Below are 22585 nucleotides of genomic sequence, written 5' to 3' on the forward strand. Positions count from 1 at the left end.
CGGCCGCAGTTAATCCCTCATCGGTTTCCCTCCCCCTCCAGCTGCTGACATCTTGGACACAGTACATACAGTATTTTATAGATTTAGCAGAACGTGCACATCAAAATGTGGTTGTATTTCCCAGGTGCTGTGTCTGAGAGCTGTTGGAGAGCACTCAGACCGAATGAGAGACAGACAGACACCGGAGCCAAGGCTGTCAGATCTCATATAGATATTACATGCTGAAGATGCTGTGAAGAGATTACTGGACAAACACAGTAGACATCAGGGGAATGAAAGAGACGTCATGCAGTTGTTTTTCAGCTGCGCTATTGAAGACAAATGACATTTCTAGATGTGGTTTGCTAAATGCAAATCAAGTTTCCTGCTGTCTCGACGCTTGTTGTTTCATGGTAATCACCTCTTTTGTATGTGTGACGTTAGAACAGAAGTGTAACAAATCTAATTTCCACAACGTTCTTTCTCTATTAAGACACTCAAGCACAGAATGTTGTCTTTTCTGTTTAAAGCTGTTGTGTTTGTTTACACATCCAGCAAATACAGAAAAACATAAGCATTAAGTTACTGTTTTGGCCACGTGACCAATATAAGTCCAATATCCACTTCCTTTTCGCTCTGTTTAGGTCTCCACCACCTCCTGAGGACGTATCAGGCTCTTTAGTGAGCTAGCTTAACCAGCTAGTTGCTAACTTTCTCTGTCTGCTGTAAATGTACATTTTCATCAGAGCTTTTTCAATGAAGACAGATGCCTACTGTGCCTAGAGAGGACGCTGATGAGAGCTGTGAGACTGAACTAAAACATAACAGCTGCTGGCCCTAAAACCAAAACAGTGAGCTGAAAGGCACTAACATGCTCAGTAGAGCTGACTGCAGAGACAGGTTATAATTTTCTGTGAGTTTGTCACTACAAGCTACAGTTTTCACACAGAGCAGGCCGATGTGGCCTTCAAATAATATTGCAATAGTTTTAGGCTTTATCACGATACACAATATAAATCTCGAATATATATCTTTATATTTGAAATTCTTTTTAAACTACTGAGGACAACTGAAATACTAAACTACTAAACAAACTACTGTTACTATGCAGTTAAAAAAGTACTGCTATGATAAAGTTAAAGTACTGCAAGAGCAAGGTTAGACAACGTAAAGTTATATTAAAATTGAGTAAAGTACTATTATGATAAAGTTAAATGAAGTTTTGTTATTATAAACTAACTAAAGTAGTTGTAAAAAAGTTACAGTGCACTTATAATAAAATTAAACAAAGTACTGTTAGAATAAAGTTTAGTAAAGCACTGTCATAATGAAGTTAGATAAAGTATTGTATCAATTGAATAAATCAAAGTGGAACCACTGGTGCTTTTATTCTGAAACACCCGACTCGTCTCAGGATGGAAGTATTGATGTTTTTGCTGTCAACACTTTGATGTTGGCAGTTCGCAGGAAGTTAAACCATTACAGCAGCACTGTTACATGAGTGTTACTCACTGTGTTCATATATTAATAACATTTGCAAGTCACACTGGTCGCTCCATGGTTGCAAAATGTGACTGAGTAGTCGCTGTCTGGAGCCCTGCAGATATAAAAATACACCCCTCGCCTAACACATTATCGCCCAGGAGATGGTGGTTTTGATGGGTGGGAAATTGTGCATGACACATCATGTTGGTGCCAGTGGTTAAAAAAAAGATCTTACACCGGTGATAAATGTCTGATAAAGCTAAATAAGATCTGGTGCACATTAACAATAGCCTTATATTGAACTCTAAATGAAGTGACCCTTAAACACTACTTTCTCACACAATAACAATTCATAACTGTAATGTACAGGATATCCTGACTGCAGGGGTAACAGAGGAATCAGTATGACTGACAGCAGTGAGACTGGTTCAGTCTCACAGAGCTGCATTGGATCTAAATGTTTTGATTAAAGGGTGTTAACCAGCCTGCTTTCCGCCTCTATTCTTGTACTTCCTTTTGAATGTGGACACAATTTCCTGCAGAAAATCACAACAGCAGCTAATGTTTCAAACCTGCACACAGAAAGAGAGACTTCATTTTTAAATCGCCTGTAGCAACTCCTCTCACTGACAGAGTGACTGGCATATTCTTGTCTAACAAATCCCAGAGATTAGATTGATGTCAGCCTTTAGATATATTACAGCTATCATTATTACTTTAAATATTATTATGGCTATCATCATCACTGTAGAAATGGTTGCTCCAGCAGGACTGATCATTAGTCAAAGACTGTCACTGATTGTGGTTATTAATTGGGAAGGAGGGGGAACTGGGAGGAGCAGCAGGGCTCATAAAGCACCGTTCCTACTTCAAAGTCATCAGCAGAATAATAAGCAGCTCTGGGGAACAGTAAGGGAAAGGTAATGGCTACATCAAGTAAGGAGCAGAGTGGAGCAGAGGGTTGTGTTGAACAGAAAAATATACTACTTTTTAAAAACAGGTATTTGGAATAAAAGGTGCATTTCAGAGTCTATCAGACGCCCTTTCTCTTACAATGTCAAAAGTGATAATATACCCTTTGAAAATATGCACAAGTTATTATAGTTTATACGGTTAACTAGCTCGACACTGCCATAACAGAATAATACGGTTTCTTTATTTCCACTTCTTTACAATGGACCGCAATGGATCCAAATGCAAAGCAGCCAGTTGTTACATCTGCACATATATCACACTGACAAAGTTAAATTTACTAGGAAACAAATGACTGGAACATTGCTACTAATCTCCACCTACACAGCCCTTTCTCTGGGTCCAAAGCAATTTGGGAAATGTCGAAAGCCAGCAACTGAGAATGAATTAAAGCAACTTGAAGGAAAGTAAGAAAACTCCTGAAACAAATTACAAATTTCCTAATCTTGGATGTCAGGGACAGTTCATGGAGTCCCATCATAATACAGAAGGGTCACAAAATGAAGGAATGACATTTATTTTGTCTGGAAGATGAGGTACAAACCAATCTATGGGTCGTAATCTATGTCATCGAGTACAAAAATATATCGATTTGCAAAATGTGCTTTGACGCATCACAATAAAGCAGACTGCACCTGGTGAAAGTATGGATTTCTCCAGAGAACGAGCTGCAGCTGAAAACCTTGCTTACAAAGTGAAAATGACTTCTCACAGGAGTGAAACTGCAGCACACAGGCACTCCAAGTGAAAGCATCCTGGAGTGCTTTGTAAAGACAACAGCAGAAAGCATCATCCTGTTTTCTTTTGTCTGCACCCAAGCATGATATATCTGGACTATCAACATGTGGAACGTGTTTCTGTTAGTAGTAGTCACTTACACTTAGTGCACTTGAGTTCTACTATACCGAAAGGGATTGGTGGAAACGCAGCTTTGGTGTTCACATCACCAAGGACCTGACCTGGGTGCTACAGGTCACATGCAGGTAGGTAAGAAAGGCGAGGCACCTTGGACGCTTGAGGAAATTCCGGGTATCCCCTCAAATATGAAGGAATTTCTACTCCTGCAGAGTCTAGAGCGTCCTGATGGGGAACATCACGACCTGGTCCAGAGATGGCACCAAACAGGACCATGAGAGCCTGCAAAGACTGGATCATTCAGCTGAACACACATTTGGTGCTGCTCTACCATCCCCAAAGGATGTTTACATCAGAAAGTGCAAGAATAAGGCCAGGAGTATCATTAAAGAGCATAACCACCTGGATAACTGCATTTGCTCCCTGCTGAGGTCAGAAAGATGGTGCTGGATACACCAGACCAGCACTGAGGGGCTCAAGAAAGAGCTGCTACCCTCAGGCAAATAGGATTCTCCTCTTTTATCGATAAAGGATCACCTGGTTCTCAGCATGCTGGCGAGAAAAGGTGCAAAGATGATGCAAGTTGGACATCAAAAATTGCGCAACTGAGAAAAATCAGCATTTTGAAATGTGCCATTGTGGATACATGTAGACAGGAAGTTAAGAGGTGGGCAGACCTGTGGGCAGTCAGGGAGTGGTTTGAACAGATCGGCCTCTGTCTACCAGCCCCTCCCCTCCCCCAGCCCGTTTTTCTCATTCCCCCTTCAGCATGCTTCTGGGGTGATCGCACTGTGTGGAAACCTCGCCCCCAACACACACACACACACACACACACACACACACACACACACACACACACACACACACACACACACACACACACCTTCTCCACGCACCCCTCCCTTCCCACATCCTCTTCCTGCCTCATTAGCATGCAGCCGGCTCGTTGGTATTCCAACGGCGTGCTGTGCTATGATTTGATTAATGGAATTTGACTTCCAGCATGGATCCCTGAAACGGGTATGGCATTTTGGAACAGTGAGGACGGGCGGAGGGAGGAGGGGTCCTGTGAGGGCAGAGATGCCTGGCGAGCTGGGCTAGAGTCCTGCCAATTAGACTCTGGAGCACCGTTTCCCTCTAACACCTGAGGATGAGTGTGACTGTGGTCGCATTCTCCACCTCACACAGAGGGAGAGCGATAGCAGGGCGCCTATTGGAGAGGTAGAGCCAACTAGCATGGCACGCCAAACTGTCAGTGGACCAATTTGTTCTCTCTGTGGCTGGCAGGCCAACCCACACACCTGTGTGACACACAGTTTTGTGTCAATGCAGCCAAGGCACTGGTGGACAGCTCGGCCTTGGCCAAATGGGTAGAGTCATGAAGCCAAATAAAAACTGACCAACAACACACTCAGCTGGGTCATCTCAAACCCATAAACACATTATGGAGCAAGGGAGGGAGGGAGAGAGCAAGCAATCAGGAAATCAAGAGCTCTGTGTGTGATGGGGTTATTAAACAGACAGCGCTCTCCATCATGAACTTTAATTTTCTACTTGAACTGATATTTAATTTCCTTGAAAATATTTATCTTAATAGGTCCAACAAACAAAAATATAATATGTAATTTTCCACATTAAAATGTCCAAAAACAACTTGACCAATATATTTTGTTCAGTTGTACACTTCCATTACCCAAACATGTCCAATAATGTCCCTATACTGTCCTCCTTGAGGTGTAGCAACCACAATTTGACAGCAAGCCAAACTCCAATTCACAGAGACATCAGGATGTCGCATTCAAGCTACTTCAAATATTGTCCACTCAACTTTGTAAACAGGGAGTGCAACTGAAATAACAAAAATTGTATTGTAATTACTGAAAGGTCTATACAAAGGGACACCATCTGCACAGGCATGGTTAGCTTAATTAGTGTTAGCATAATTAGCATGAAAATTGCTAGCATTAGCTTGGTTAACATGACTTTTTTTATTTTTTTATTAAAAAAAAAACAAAAAAACCTTGCTAGCATTAGCTTGGTTAACACAAACAGTGTTAACATTAGCATCTTTAGCATTAGCACTGTTAGCATCAGCATCTTTAGCATTGTCCCTGTTAGCATGGTGAAATCATAGTTAAGATAATTTAGAGAATAAACTAAAAAAGGAAACCAAGAGATACCACAGGAGGATTATTTTCACAATATATATATATATATATATATATATATATATATATATATATATATATATATATATATATATATATATATACACTGAGTGGTTCACAGCATGAGGGCTAAATGCTTAACAGTGACAAATCAACATGGCTGAATTTAACACATGGTTACAAACAAATTCGAAATCCACTTCCTCCAACAATGAACTCAAAAAGGTCTCAGAAATACTGGTTGTCAATGCTTTCCGAGACAAAACAAAAGATCGCAGCAGACAACCCTCTGATGGCTGGAATGGTATGATACTGAGGCCTGAGGCCTACCTAGGCTTTATAACTTCCTGTTGGTAGGACTTCCTGTCAATGGGGCTTCCTGTTGGGAAGTCTGCACAATTCAATAAACTGCCAAAGAGGGTGCCAAAAAGAAGGAAATGCCTGAATGTCAGTCCCAACTCTGATACGACGACGACGACGACGACAACTACTACTACAACTACTACAACTACTACAACTACTACAACTACTACTACTACTGATAAATCTGTAATGTTAATCAAGGATACGGTCCGTGTCATTTGGTCGCCCTCGCCTGTCAGTGGCGTTGAATCCCGTATGGGCATGCATTAGGGTTGTGGTTATCTACCAGAAGCAGTCAGAAATTGACTTTTTATCCAGTTTTAAGCCACATTTTTACAAACACTTAAAATCTTGGTTGTCTTTAACTATATGTTTTAAATAGATAAAGGATTTTAGTTTGCGGACATCTGGATCTTAAGTTATCAGAGAGATAAGCTGAGCAAACATCAGTGTCAGCTGACTCCAGGCCCTGCAGTGACAAACAGCGTCAGGGAACCACTGATGTTTAAACTGTTTATTCAGTGTTTTTAATCGCTTTAAATCTAGAGGTCTGTTTGTTTTGGAGGAGGAGACTTCTGAGGATAATTTGGCTGCTGGTAAAAACGTCCTGAATGTCTTGATCTTCCGTTATCTGAGCTCCTTGTCGAACCAAACAGTATCAGACAAACACTGATTTTCTAGTGTGAAACTGCTTTATTCAGTGTTTTTACTGGTTTTAATCACCAGGTCTGTTTTTTTTAGAGCGGAGGAGACCTCTGTGGATAATTCTGCTCGTGGTAAAATCCTCCTGAACAATGAACACGGAAGGAATCCTAACCAGGAGAAACTGACTGCAATTGAGATCCCTTGTGGCAGAAATGACATACTATATGTTTAAAGTTTCAAACCTCTTTGTTGTGATAATTATAACTTTAAAATGACTGACAGTACTAAATATAGTTACCACTGTAGTGTGTGCCGTCTGGTGTTGACCCAGGTTGACTGTGAGGGGCACTGGGTGTGATAAGACATCATGTGTCCTGGCTGCTCTTCAGGATTAGCTTCATACAGATAACGCTACACATTCCCGTGACAAAAAAAAGAGTCTAGTTTTGATACAACAGAGGTGGTTCGTATGAAGTCAGAAATCAAAAGTGTCATAGCTGTTCCAAACCGCCACACTGCAAAGCAACGAGAAAAGCTGTCCATCACAGAGAGGTAGGAGACGTGATATCGTTTCAATGCCTGGGTGACAGAGCACATTCTCAGAAAGTCTCTCCTGGAGGGCATCCATAGTGTCGCACTCGGCTGTTCACATGAAAAGTAAGAGAGAAACAGTTGTGTGAAGCGTGGAAAAAAAGTGAGCTAAAATCGGATCAAACCCTAGCACAGCGTGAAGTGGGTGTGAATGTTGGATAGTTGGTTTCAGAAACTTACAGAAGTGGTCAGGCAGCCCCCAGGCTCTGTGCTCAGAGATCGCCCAGTCATTGTCCATCAGTATTCAGAGTGTGTGCACTTCTGTTGAGTTAGCTCAGACTTTCAGGAGCTGTGACTTAAGACTTTACAGCTCCACATTTCATTATCACAGTAGTCACTGTGCTACTAAAGTCAGAATAAATCAAAACATTTAACGGTCAACTTACACATCTATATAAGACGTATATATAAAACGTCTCCTTTAAGAGGCGTGTCATCGAGGAGCCCCCAAATGGAATTAGAACTGTGAATGAATTAGTTCAAATGACTCACTCAGTCCCGTGCCAATGCTGCGTGCTGCCCTATAATTGGTAGTTATACCAATCAAAAGAACCAATTTTCCACATGAGCAGCTGCTAATATGAGATTTACAATTTCATGATCATTTAAATACTCAAATTTGACAGAGTGAAGAGGCCGAGCTTTGGGGAACTTTTGAGAGGATAACTGAAGTGAAGTAGCTCAATATCAAACTACCATGCTCCTTAAAGGGACAGTACAGACCCAAATCAAAAATACATATTGTTCCTCTTACCTGTAGTGCTGTTTATCAATCTGGATTGTTTTGGTGTGAGTTGCAAAGTGATGGAGATATCGGCCGTAGTTTGGTTGAGAGAAAATAGTTCCTACATGAAACTGCTCACAACAAGGTCTGTGGATTATCTTGAGTAACCAGGTCATGATTTTCTGTATAGAGACATTGCTGTTGAGTTTTTCAAATGTATTTTTAGCGCTTTGAGCACCACAAGCCGAGTGCCATCTAGTTCCATTATATTGGAGAGACAAGCCGAGTGCCATCTAGTTCCATTATATTGGAGAGAAGGCAGACATGTGTAAAGCTGATATCTCCAACACTTGGCAACTCACACCAAAACAATCTAGACTGATAAACAGCACTACAGGTAAGAGGAAAAATATGTATTTTTGATTTTAGGGTGGGCTATCCCTTTAAATTGGTTAGCATGGCAGAAATGTCTCGAGTATGAGTACGAGACTGATTTTTGCAGGTAGAAAACCTAAATATCATATCTTTAATTTTAAAACCAAATCCTTCTGATTTACCAGGTAAAAACATTTAAATCTCATTAAATATCATGAAAACAAAAACTGGCAGCCTCTTGCTACTTCCAAGAACTCACGTGGTAATGGAATATTACAACCAAGGACTGAAAATCGTATTAGCGTCCTTCCGTCTCAGTTAATTGTGCAGCTCTGGATTCTGGCTAATACAACAATGCATGGGCATCACTGTAATATCCATAATTAAGGAAACGATTGCTCTCTTGTGTATTGGTGTTTTGCTCTGGTGCGAGTGAACATGGTCAGAAGGGAATAAAAATAATTTCTACATGCAAGTGTCATCAGCATGTTTTTTCTCAGCTTTTGGCAACAAGTAACGTCCATGGACTGAGCTGCTACTCTGCCATTACTGAAGAGCTGGGGGAATTTTTTTTGGAACTATCTTGGACACCAGTTGAAGATTGTTTGACACAGTAGGGGGGGCAAAAAGCCAGCTATGTGAGGAAACAACTCCAAAAACCCTGCACCGTCTGTTAATGAAAAGCTAAGCCAATCCCAGTCCATTCTTCTATTATATTCCGACAAATTATGTTTAACATTTACTCACAAATATGCATACATAAGCACAATGTCATGATAATGTCACTGTGTGTGACTGTTTGTATGTGATCGCACTCCCACATGCCTGCATCTGTTCCAGGCATCAATGTAATTAGACTACAGTGATCCAGAACTGCCTCGTGTGGCACCCCTTGGCGTGAAAAGATTACCTTCAGACGAGGATGGCAAGAGGTTTCAAAGGCAACAATTTTTTCCTTTTTTGTGGAATATCGAATTAGAGGCCAGCCGGTGGCTTTGGCACAGTCATGGCAGGAGCGGAGGAGCGGAAAAGACGCTTGGCGGGAATGTCCATATAGTATGTTCCTTTCCAATTTACTGTCACTCACTTAAAGGCTTCAGAAACACAAGTAGCGGGGGCTACCACCGCCGCCACCACTACCACCATTACACACTAACCTCTCCCCCCATCGTTAAATCCAAACGAAGCACGAGCACTTTTGCATGGCGTAACTTTGAGCTACAAGGGCACATTCCTGCCCCGGGGAATGCGAGCGAGTGGGGAACAAGTGATACGCCTGCGCCGACCCATCCTCAGAGAGTAGCCAGGAATCCATTTAAGAAGCGGGGAGGTGAAGCGGGGGGCGAAGACGATACAGAGGAGAGGTCAAGAGCGAGTGAGAAAGGGGCAGCTGCTGCATTCATATCACCATGGACACATGGGAGCAAAAAAAATGAGCTGAGGGAATGGAGAGAAAAAGAGATAAAGAGGACAAGAACGAAAAGGATAAAGAGTGAAGGGGAATGAGACGGTGACAGAAAGTGGTCGTCGACATGGGACACAAAGTCGCTTAAACGGCAACAGGTGGAAACCAGAGTGGGAACGGAAAACCGAGAGAGATATATGGCGAACGCGCAGGAGGGGGCCGTCAGTGACAAGGGAGGGGCTGTTGTGGAACAGGATCCTCATCTCCGATGCCCTGCTCTCATCTCCTCTCAGGCTCTCGGCGTGTCCGCTGAGCCGTCAGTCAGTCGGCCCTCTTCAGCACCTGTCTCCTGCTGCCTTCCTGAGGCCTGTCAACCACAACCATTTCAATGCTGACAGACTAATGTGCCTACACAAGCTGAGGGCTCCATACATGCGAGGCCAGAGAGGTGGGATCAGAGGGGGGACGTGTAGGAAACAGAAGGTTGAGGGAGTGGAAATCCAGAGATGAGAAAGCAAATAAAGCTGCAACAGATTCTGCCAGTTTTATAAAGCATCAGAAAAGACTGAAATGATGAAAAGAAAACGTAACCATTCAATCAATATTTTAAGATGTAAATATGCATGTATTTATTTAAGAACCCTTTAGAACACCTACTACTTGTGTCCATGTCAGATGACTGACAGTTGGAGCACTTTGGCTTGGACGTACATGAAACTCTACCCATTGAATCGTCAGTATGAGAGCGTAAAAAAATATCTAGTTCTTAAGCCGATTAAAATGAATTAATTGAAAAATGTGCTACTTTGGCTCTGATGCCACGACATCTCACTGGCTATATCCACACTCCATACACATGAGCATTTTGGCACGGTCTCAGAATTAATCTCCATCCATACTAACACGCTTGAAAACGCATATCACATAACCATTCACACACTAGGCATGTGTGTACCAATGTAAACAGGAAGCAGACGGTCTACTCTGCAAGAAGAAAATACTACAGCGATGGCAAAAAGTAAGACCAGTGTTTGTGAGAGTAACACGAGTATAAGGCAGTCAAGGCTGCATAAAACAGATTGGGAGTCATTGCAAAGAAAATACAGTGACATATTAGAGTGGTACTGGCCGGGAGCATCATCCATTATTGGAAGAAGCCATGGTGATGGGAAAAGAGTACCCTGACAAGAAGGATGAAATCAAAAAGATATGCAGTCATAGCTATAATGTTTTTTCTTGACATGTTGTGACTAATAAGACCCACTGGATGAGCAAACATCTGTGTCTGTGTCATCATTTTTAAAAGTCTCTGTTTCCACCCATTCATGTTAAAACCTAACCCTGGAGTTTTCAAACTACAACAGGGTCAGCAGTGTTTTCCAAGGTCTCCATTTCAGGGGTTCTAAAAGGTTGGAGTAGTGTGGACGCTTGGCATAAATGTAGCAGTACTTGTGTGTTTTAAGACAAAAACATATTAGTGTGGATGTAGCCTCTGTCTGTAGTCACTCAGTGTCACAGGTATCATCACTGAAGGCTGCCGTGCCTCTGATGGGTGAATACAGACTGGTGCTGCTCCGGTGAGGGAGCGGTCTTGTGTGTGGAACATAAGGCAGAAAATAAGCATCTCACACCTCTACACTTCAGTTGCAAAAACACCTGCTGTCTCCTCTGGTAGTGTTCTGCAGATTGTAATGAGTACGAGAACAGCAAGGAGAGGACGAGGGAGTGAGACGGTGCCTGGCCACTGTGAGATATGTGACCCATGACCACATGATCTTAAACCCCCTTTACGCCTTGCATTAAAATGCATTTTGGGTGATCAGATTGTAATCGTATAGTGCTTGACCACATGAAATTAAAGGTGTAAATGCACCCAAATTGCACTGAGGCAGCAGCAGCTCCCCCTCACCTTACACTGACGCTGAAACTGCGCACAGTGGTCTATATCTCATCTGATGCTGACATGACTGGGGTGCCTTATCTGTAATGTGTTCCTTTCACTTCACACCAGAGAATTATATTGTAACACTGGGCTTAATAGTCATTTGCTAAACTGTTACAACAGATATGTATTTGGGAGTAGGGAGGGAGGTCAAAGTGCAAGTTCAGCTACTGAACAGCAGCCTCAGCCCCGGTAGGGATATGGTGATTAATAAAGGACGCTCTGGCACGTACCCTCCAGGTAAAGGCAGAAACAGAATTACAGACAAAGCAGGATTTAGTCTTACCCATGCCTGTGGGATCCCCGGGAGCGTCCCGAGTAGTAGGAATAGCCCGAGTAAGTGGACTCCGTGTCCATGGTGATGCAGTCCCGCCCAGGCAGCTGGGCTCAGGGCGACGCAGAGGCTGCTCGGCTGGACCGCTGGCAGACACAGCGGAAACCTTGTGCGTGGTGTTGTTGAGCTAGAGGCGATCAACTGGCTCACTCAAGAGGCTGACAGAGGTGGTGAGCTGTCGGCAGTCAGGCTTGAAAGCGACCCTGGGGGCGCCCGGTGAGGAAACATCAACCTGGAGGGGAGCGGGGGGGAGACAGACGGGAAATTTGAATTCAGAATGTGAAATGTCTGGGAAACCTGCCCACGTTTGACTGTCAGAGACAGGAGGAGCCAACAAGACGTAGACGGTGTCTGCATGGAATAAATAACATTACACAATCAATCATTCAAGTCACAGGCTTTTTTCATCACATCTCTTTTTATCATTTCAGATTTGTTAGCACCCCTCATGCATAAATCCTCAGATGTGCCTGTGTTCATCTGCAGCTGCCGTACAATGTCCTGGCTACAAACCTGCAGTGACACTCTGCGTTATAGGCAGCTCTCAGGAGGTTACAGCTGAGTGTTCCAGATAAAAGAAACACTGCTACCGTGAAACAGCAATTTGCTCTTATTCCCATACGGCTGACAACTGTTGTTCAGAGGCAGTTTAAAGTCTCTGGCACACAGCAAACTATTTAAGCCTGACACTGACAAGCCTGGAGACGACGAACGCAGAGAGAGCGTGCTGAAGATAAAAGCTGGAGTCGTTCAATGAGATGGAGGTGTTGCCAGTTTCGGAGGTAGTCTCAGGGAGTCATGACAGCAACTAAAATAAGAAGAAATTCAGAGAACTGCTCCAAACAAAATGTCCTCGTTCTACCTGCATATCATTACTTTTAATAAACAGTCAATTGTATCAGTATAATGGGTGTTAAATTTTCATTACAATGCTCCTGAGCCAAACCGTCACAGCAGCAACGCTCAGAGGATGGCATTAATGATACTGAAAAAAATGAACTGCTCGTGGCGAGGACATGCTTCATTTGAAAATAATGAAACTCTTTCAGTGAAGCGTCACGTGACGTCTGTACCAACACTTCCACACAAACACAGGATCCATTTGTTAAGAGGCTTGAGATAACACTTTAAATCAAAAATGTTCCAGCTCCCTTTAAACTGAAAAATTGCTGTTGATAACATTGATTATTATCATTTTCAGCCATTGAGAGTCATGTATAGAATAGTAGAGAGAATGAGATATTAATTGATTGGTCAAACACCAGAAATCCAATTTAGATTCACTGATTTACAGTCTTGGCCATTAATCAAGTTAAATACAAACCAATGCTGGCTGGCTACAGTGTCACAAAGAGTTAACTGTTCTTTCTCTATTTCAGATCTTAATAAATCTGCTACTTTCTTTGAAAAAATACACACAAAACAGAGCAGAAAGCACATGTATATCTATATCCATTTATATTCAGTTGGCAACTAACACATAATGAAACGAGGCCTTCGGATGTCTCACAAAAGAATGAGAAATGTGGCTTACATTTTTGTATTATTAATGCACTCTCTGAAAATTAGATTTTGTTTCACTGATGGAAACACAAGCTGCTGCAACAGGCTGCTATTGGAGCAGTGCCTTTGTCGTCTGCCAACCACACTAGAAGAAAAGACTCTAGACTGACACCTTCTCACAGACAATGTGAGGATTTAGTCACACTATCAGATTTTGCAAAGGCTGGGGATCTTGCAGGGGCACTATATGCAAGAGATTAGACTAGATTCCTTTTGAGATTATTTCTCATCCTGCTCCTGTAGGGAAATATTACACCAAACTCCCTTTAAGAAATATGACATATTAACAACTCCTTATGTGTCTGAAAAAACACTTAACTCTGCAAACACAAGACAAAAGGCATCATATGTCCAAAGTGTTATTGTCAATTCGGCATCAACATGATCCATAAAGATAAACTGTATTTGTGTATAAGCTTTACAGTTTGCATTATGTCACCTCAACTTGCTACCAGCCTACGACGGTCAGCTGTGCAATTTTAGTGGGAGGAGACTGTGAAAATGAGAGGAGAACCGTTTGATTTTTCACTAAAATAAGTGCTGGTTGGTGGATCAGATGCATGCCAAATTTAACACCAACTCTTGGGCACTCCACAACTCTGCCAATTTCTCCTACTTTTCCACACAGAGAGAACTAAGACTTGTTCACGTTGTTACACCTGCCCAGAGTAGGGCTGCAACGATTAGTCGACTCATCGACTATTAAAATAATCGACTAATAGTCGACTAATTGGGTTGAGTCATTTTTCATAGAAAAGTACTATAAAAGTACCCCAAAATACTCTTATTGCAGCTTCTTACGTTCAAATATTGGCAGCTTTACACACTCTCCCATGATGGTGAACTAAAACCCTTTGGCGTGAGTACGAAACAAGACATCGATGACATAATTTGGGGGTTTGGCAGAGACGGACCGACATTTTTCAACATTTTAACACATTTTTCGCTAAAACAATTAGTCGACTAATCGAAGACATAATCGACAGATTAGTCGACAATGAAAATAATCGTTAGTTGCAGCTCTAGCCTAGAGTGTGTTCCATTTGCTGCCTTGTGTTTGGTGCTGAAGAGTGTTGCTGTTGGTTGTTATCAATATTTATGTCATTGAACTTCAGTATTTGCACTAAAAACTTTTTACTTTTGTGGGAACATTAAGACAAGATAAAGACTTAAGACAGCTTGGACTGAGATTTATGACCATTTTACACCAAACAATTGAGGTAACAGGAGCAATCCTGAGGTGAAACTCTCGTGATTTTATTCCAACAAGTTAAATTTAACTGCTTGAAAAGTAGTTTGGTTTAAGGCCGGCATTAGACACTGCCATTTCCCTAATAATGCACTTATCGACTGACACTGAGGTAAGGCCATATTTACATCTCTTACCACAAACCACAAAAATACAAAATATGTCATAAATTGAAAATAAAAAGCATGCAAAGATTGAAACTGCCCTCTGTCAGCTGTGATTGAAAATAATCATTATTTCCCTCTGTGCAGCATTCCTATCTGATGACACGACAACACCACAGCGAGACAAGCTACAGTTTGGAAATGTGAACACCGCCCATCAACATACATAATGAACAAAACAAACCTTTATTGATGCATACTTGGAACTAAATGCATGCAAAATTACAGACTTAAAGACTTTAAGCTTCTCCAGCTGGATAGGTACTTTCATCCAGAGTGCTTAATAACTGCATGAATTATTATCAGTGGCTGTTACAGGGGAATTGTGTCGGCTAATTGGACCTACATGAAGTCATTTCCAGTAAAATCAAGCTGCATTCTTTCCCAAGAGGATCAACATGTAGTAAAAGCGCTGATGGCATCATGTACAGATGCAGAAGCCAAATCAAGCATCAAATAGTTTGCAAGGACACAGTATAAAGCCACAGACTAATTCCACGTATGGTCCCTGGAGCAGGTGGAGGGTTTAAAGACTGCATTAAGGGGAAATTGTGGATAATCGGAGGACATTTATTGAGTGCACTTGATTTGGTATGGTCAGAGTGAGTGAAGTAAAAGATGAGAGCTGCTTGAATTGGCTCAAAAGAGTCACATTAAAAGCACTTTTGATTAACTGCACAAAGGGAGAGAGAGAAGTGAGTCATGGGTAGCTTGAGGCATGCCGTAAACACTCACGAATCATACCTGCATGACACACACACACAGAAACACACACAGCTTCTCAGACAGCTCAGAGTGTGATAAAAATGTGAGGTGTGAAATACACATGTAGTTAAAACTTAACTCAGAAAGCCCTACATCAAATTTCTGCTCAGTTATCATTCACTTCCCTGTACATGTGCACTTTGAGCCAGCCTGCACACACTTGCCATTAAACATCCATCAACCCTATGGAGGATAGAGATAGGTGATACTTACCAGAGGGCTCTTTGAGGCTATGACAGTATGTTTGGTCTTCAAGTTATCTATCCGCAATATTTTAGGGGAAGTGAGCACATTCCTATTTTCTAATATCTGCATCAATCATCCAGAGTGCTTCAAACACTTTCCTATCTCGTCTTTCATACCACCACTTTGTCCTGACATGGTCTAAAGCTGCGCTACGCCTCCCAATCGAAACCAGCACTGAAACTCTGAGGCCCGGCTTCCAGCACTAAAGATTTATGGCTGATTTATGACTCCAGTCGCCTTAAAGGTGGTGAGAAACCGAGCAGCTCGTCTTCCTCACCAGACACCCCTGCTTTTCTGCATTCACAACTCCAGGAAAGAGTCACTTAGCCGGATTTAGAGCACAAACTGCAATCTTTATCTGCCACTTGGAGGGAAACACACTTCACTGGGTCCAAAAATACACAGTGGCACAAAACATCTACTATGACCCAGTTCTGTGGTGTCGGCACATCTGTGAGTGAGTGTTGTGTGTGTATATGCATGCTTGCGTGACTGTCACACAGACGACTGAAAATACTTTGAAGGTTGCGCAACTGCATATTTGGATATGCTCGTTGTGCAAATCATTTTTAAATGCCTGAATCATCCTCACAAGGTGACAAATCCTCCCTCAACTGGTTCTCTGCAGCCGTCTCACCAGCAGCACCAGCCAGCTGCTGCTGATCCTGCTCCAAACTTCAAGGGAAGCGGGGTTTTCCAAAAGCCTTTGTTAACATGGGTAACTTTTGAATCCTCTTGGATGTCGAAATGTCTCAAACAGATGACTTTGTTTCAATTTAACTTATTTTGGTCATTCAGATCTAAAAATCTGTTTAAACCCGGGCTCTCAAACTTTAATTACCTCAGGGACAATTAACACTTATTGTTAGTGATAGACCGATCATGAAATTCTGGGCTTACACTGATACCGATGTTCAGAATAAGAACTTAGCCAATTGCTGATACTGATGTTTCTTTGTTTTTTGTTATTTATTCCCCCATTTTTTCCAAGTAAAGGATGAATTCTTCATTATGAAAAGAAACTAAGAATTAAAGTCATTCAGCCCTTCATTACACTGTCTTGCAACAGGCAAAAATCCAATCATACAAATTTATGAAACAACCTTGAATATAACCTTCTTTCAAACGGAAAACACCTTGTATAAAAAAACGGCTTCAACAGCCATTTTACTTTATGTATCATAATTCCCTCTTGAATATGTTTTATATTGCTTTTTTTGCCCCAGAGTAAAATTTAACAAGATTACATCTGAACACACCATAATAACTTTAGACTTTACCTTTGCTCAATACTCATTTTTACTGAATAGAGCTCAAAATGTAAAGGTCAGCGGCTGCTAACAGCTGACGTTAACTAGCTCTCCTGCAGATTTCAACACAAATGTGTTGTTCACACTGTAGTATTAACAGGCTGTGCCCTCTGACACGACAAAAATGAGTTGCCTGCATCCTTTCATGCCAAAGGTGTCCAAGATCTCTGTTTGTCCCAAATAAGTTCAATATTGACCCCGAGATGATGGGACACCCTTAGTTTATAGCCTGTGCAAAACTAATGTGACACATTGGAAAATCATCGTCGGTGCCATCGGTAAGTATTTGCTGATAGGCCAATGGCAGTCAACAAGGTGAATATTGGCCAATAAATCGGTGCATCCCTACTTATAAGGGGGAAAAATCCCATGTTTTATTATGAATTACACAAATGTCCAATTGTGTGACAATTCTACAGAAGTGCTGCTGAGCGAACTTTGTTACCTTTGGTGAGAGTCAGGCCAGCTGTGTTCCCGTTTCCAGTCTTTATGCGAAGCTAGGTTAGCTGGCCACTAGTGGTAGTTTCATATTCAGTGCACAGACATCAGAGAGGTATAGATCCTCTCATTTATCTGAAAGCAAGAAAGCGATACGTGGATTTAGCAAAATGTTGAATCTTTGAATTCCAAATCGTGAATTCTCTTACACATGTTCTTCTAAAGAAATGTTCATCTATATTTAGCAATACATTCTGATTTAAATGTGTGTGGGGTCTGGTTCTGGCCCCTGGGCCCAGTGATTCAAGAACCCTAGTTTTAAAGGGACCTGTATCAGAATGGGAGTGGTTAGGAACTGTTAATACTCTACTGCAGGAATTTACCCATGAATAATGACTGCTAAGCAAGCTGGACACAATCACAGAGGCATTTCCATCACCTGTTTTAATCTTCTTAAAAGCAAGGGCGCACAGCTAAATGAGGGATTAATAGGGTTAAATGAGTGCGTGGTCCAGGTTCAGTCAGAGTGCAGCCACGAGGGAAGAGAGCAGCTCGGTCAAAAGCTGATCGATTATTCCCTGACAAAACGCAGGAGTCAGTGACTCCACACATCACCTCTAACTGTTTCAGATACTTCCCGCTGAGCTAACTGTACAGTACACATGCTCACCACAGGCCCAGTGAGAGGCCGGCCTCTGAGGTCTATATTGAAGTGAAACAGGATCTGCGGGTGTTCTCACATGTGGTTTGTGTCTTTGCAATGCCAGAGAAAATTGGTAAGCGGAACCACTTCAAGTTTGCGGGGAGAGTCCGAAGCTGAAATAGGAATCCCCCACTGTGGAGGGGAGGGAGGCAGGGAGCCCTGGCAGGTTCTTCACAGTAATCCAAGACCCCTGCTGAGCTGCCGGCTTGTCTGTTTGTCCTGGCAAACACTGGCAACAAGGAGCGGGAGACGAGGAAGGGCAACATTATCACAGCAATCATGAAGCATGAAGGGTATAGCCTCTCACAAGGCCATTTTATTCACTTTGTGAAAACATGAATCATTGTTCAGGGAAACTGCTGTGCCAAACTTATTCCAAATTCCTGGAGGTAACATGGCACCAGGGTGTTCCCATTCTGATCTACACAAGAAAAAACAACTACGAGACTCAAATGCCCCAATGCAACACTCATGATTAAAGATATCTTCTAAAATATAAAACCATATGGAGAGAAAATAAAACACACAAGCTAACAGGTGTAACAACCTGAGCGCTGACTCGAGGAACAACGACAGGATAAACATCCAGCAGCCTAAACTGGGAAGGTAAACAAACAACGTTACACAAACAGCCCAAGAAAACACTTTCATCTCTGAGCGCAGAGCCAGAGCGATGTTATGGAGTCACGAGACGTCTGCTGTCAGCCGCTGTAAACAAATCAGCTCTGCTCGGCTGCACCTTTCACATCACGTCCAATAGAAGCAGTCAGCGTCGCCACTTGGCGAGATTCGATTATCAGCGGCTCAAGTGAACACGTGGAAATTTGGACACTGTGACAACTTCACTATGGCAGTATGTAATGTAACATCTCAAACAGCATTATTCTCATTTTTACATCAGGCACAACGTGCTCTGTGCGGTTCCCACAGAAATGCGTGTTACTGTTACAGCTGCAGCTTGAGCTGATTAAGAGTCAATCTAAAACAGATCTTTCTGAAGCTGTTTTGGGAAACTCCAGGAAAGGTCATGACTGACTCAGAACCTACTGTATTTGCTGACCTCATAACACGCTCACAAACTTTTAAGGGGACAGTTCACCCCAAAATTAAAAAATACATATTGTTCCTCTTCCTCTCTCAGATTACGAATGAAAGAATGAATGAATGAACAGCACCCACCATCACCGCGCAGAAGCAAGTAGGGTTGTAGTCAACCAAAGAAAATCTTGGTCGACTGAAGTTGTACATAATCTTCAACTAACCGATTAGTCGTGAAAAAAAAAAAAAAAAAAAAAGTCACGTTGTTTTTACTTGTGCGGTGGTGTGTCTGTGTCACTCTGCAGTTACACCTCCATAATGCTAGTCGGCAGTGGAGGACTCTGTTTAAGTGCTGTAAAGCTTAGTTGATTCAAAACACACATTAAACATGGCTTAACAGAGACAATTTCAAACACAAGTACGCAAATTGGCTTCACTATAAAACGCAGCATTCACAGACAAACACTTTATCTGGATACATTTCCCCACAAATACAACATGCTAATGTTATTAGCGCCAGCCTATGGCATCTTACATTGTATAAATTAGCCTAGCGACGAGCAGAGATTCCCTCTGCTCATATAAAGCCAGGATAAATCATGTATCCATAAAGGATGAATCACACACAAGACTTAAAATGCTATTTTAGTGGAGGCTTTACTGTCTTCACAATTTATTGTTTCTTATCTGTGACATAAAAGTAAATACAAGCTTCGTTTCCACTAGGGGAAAAGGTGTCAGTATACAGAAACTGATAGGAGGTCTGCGTCACCGCGACGCTGAGCGTTAGGGTGGGCAAGTTCAACGTTGCGTAAACAACACCCCCATTTTCGCAGGTAACTTAGCTTGTCCCTCCCGCCGCAGGAAATAATGGACTAATCCTGGAAAGCTATTGATGTAGCACTTTTCTCTTTATGTAAGTAACACAGCGATTATTCGACCAATGAGACCGTGCATCTACTCTCGTCCGTGAGTAGATGCACGTTTCCCTCTGCTCGGTGACACGGTTGGTGGGTGTAGTTCAGTAGAAAGAAAATAGCTCCTACATGAAACTGCTCACAACAAGATCTGTAGATTATCTTGAGTTAGCGAGTCATGATTTCTGGAAAGAGACATTGCTATAGAATTTTTTAAATGTATTTTTTGGCACTTTGAGCACCACAAGCCGCCTGTGCCATCTAGTACTATTATATTGGAAAGAAGGCAGACATCTCTATGGTTGATATCTCCAACACTCAACTCACACTAAACAATCTGATAAACAGCACCACAGGTAAGAGGGAAAATATGTGTTTTTGATTTTGTGGTGAGCTGTCCCTTTAATCTTTTTAAAGGAATATGTCACTATAAAATTAATGTGGATGAGACAAGGTCTTTTCTTGCCTTGAAACATTGTCCCTTTGAAGCCAATCTGAAGTCACTGAACCACCAAGTTGTTTCCCCGCAAACTGACCTGCTGACCTGAACCTCTGAAGACACTCTTACTGTACGAGTAGTCAAGCAAGGAGCTGAGGGAGTACTTCCAGTTTCCCTGTGTAGAGCGGAAAATTAAGCATCTAATGAACCAGATGAGATGATCCGTCATGTTTTCATTTGAAACCTCTTTCTAGGCAAACTGTTCATCCGTTCTTTTTGCAGAATTGAAGTGAAAAGGCCCCCGCAGCTCATTCACACTCAGCAGTGATTAATCCTGAAATCCCGCCGCCTTTTATGGCACGTCTTTGATTCCTGTACCATTTCAACACAGTTTTTACACTGATCCGCCATGGAAACCACAGTTTATCTCCATTAGAATAATAATAATCCAGCTGAAGCATAGCAAAAAAGAGACAAATGTTCAGGAAATTACTATTTCTCTCCACCAGGGCTGAATCGTGAGACAACATGTGGTCTTGGAATAATGCCAATTTGAGCAAAGATGCTATTAAAAGCTCATATGTATTTAGAGCTAATGCTGTAGCCTATATTACCAATGTTTACCCAGCATGAGCTGATGGGTTTACGTTCAAAATTGGGGATAAACTCCTAATTACCAAATTACTTATTCTGGATAACCAGGCTGTGATCTGACTTTTGACGGAATCTATTAAACATATCTGCTTTTGTCATTCAAAGAAATGAAGCCAGCTCTGTGACGTCCAGCCGTCAGCATGCAGCTCATACGCTGGCACCTCATCCCTCCCTCCGTAACCATGACGCCCTCATAGCTCAGCCTCCATTAACACCATGATAACACACCTCCGCTCACACCATAATAAGAGACGACCAGCTCATGCCAAATAATGACTTCACTTCAGCTTGAGAGGAGGTAACACCATGACCGCTGCAGTCACGAGACATGCTGGGACACGAGTGAACATTAAAGCAAGTCACTGTGGTGGAAGTCTGGCCTGGTCACATGCTCGCTGTGTTCCTGTCCATGACTGAGCAAATGAGGGTCATTAATTCTGTGGAATTCAATCAACATTCCCAAGTGTCACCGAATTTAACCCCTCAGATATTCTGTGAGATGTGAATGAGGCGCATGGAAGCAGAGAGACACACAGCTGAGGAACTGGAGAAACAGATTCAGAGTCTCTATTAGCATTTAAAAAGATTGAGTGATTAGAATCTGCACGTCATAGACTGAAAAGATCGTTAGCATGCATGCAGTGTTGATTACAAACCACTATCAGTTTCTATCTGCTCTCAGTAAGAAGTATCTCTGACTAACACTGACTCAAACCCTTATGCTTGAACCACATCTGGCTTTTACCTGTTGCATTTCTGAGCCGGTGTTACTAGGCAACCACAATGAGCTGATCCATAGCCATCAGTAAATAAACCAGCTGTTGACAACTGCATTAGCTGGACAGAGGTGCAGTTGTTATAAACCTAGGGTTTTCATGGTCTGATACTGTGGGACCCCCTCAGACAAAATCCAGCAACTGCTTTGGCAAATTGGAAACATTAAAAGCATGCTGAATTAGCTGTTAACAGTTCTTGTAAGCACAGAAACACTATATTACTCTGATACTAAAGGAAACTTAAAAACATGATGATTCTTAGGTGAGTTATGACGTTAGAAAGACTGTCTTGTTTTAGCTGGGACCAGCAGCTCACACTGTCAGTTGGTTGGTCGGTCCAAAAAAATTTCCCCACCCTTTGGCGGCTACAATTTTTTCCCCTAGGAGACTGAAATTTGGCATGGAGGTCAAATGTGTGTGTGTGAAGGTGTGTCTTTTGTATTCATGCCAACTGGTTAAAAGTTAATTTGGCAATGGGAGAGGCC

At 42.1% G+C, this 22585-nt stretch overlaps 1 protein-coding gene across 3 annotated transcripts in view; it reads right to left on the bottom strand.

Moving 5' to 3' along the window:
• LOC126401928 (vang-like protein 1) overlaps nucleotides 1–22585 on the bottom strand; it is a 67214-nt gene that overhangs the window by 38858 nt on the left and 5771 nt on the right. For 2 of the 3 annotated variants that reach the window (XM_050063492.1, XM_050063490.1), the window contains exon 2: nucleotides 11791–12070. In XM_050063492.1, the coding sequence (XP_049919449.1) occupies nucleotides 11791–11861 (71 nt within the window). In that variant the 5' untranslated portion in view covers nucleotides 11862–12070. Of the gene's footprint in view, nucleotides 1–11790; nucleotides 12071–17580; nucleotides 17709–22585 lie in introns of all 3 variants that reach the window. The other variant, XM_050063491.1, reaches the window with a different exon arrangement.

This window comes from Epinephelus moara, chromosome 15 (genome assembly GCF_006386435.1).
Source record: "Epinephelus moara isolate mb chromosome 15, YSFRI_EMoa_1.0, whole genome shotgun sequence".
NCBI classification, from domain to species: domain Eukaryota; kingdom Metazoa; phylum Chordata; class Actinopteri; order Perciformes; family Serranidae; genus Epinephelus; species Epinephelus moara.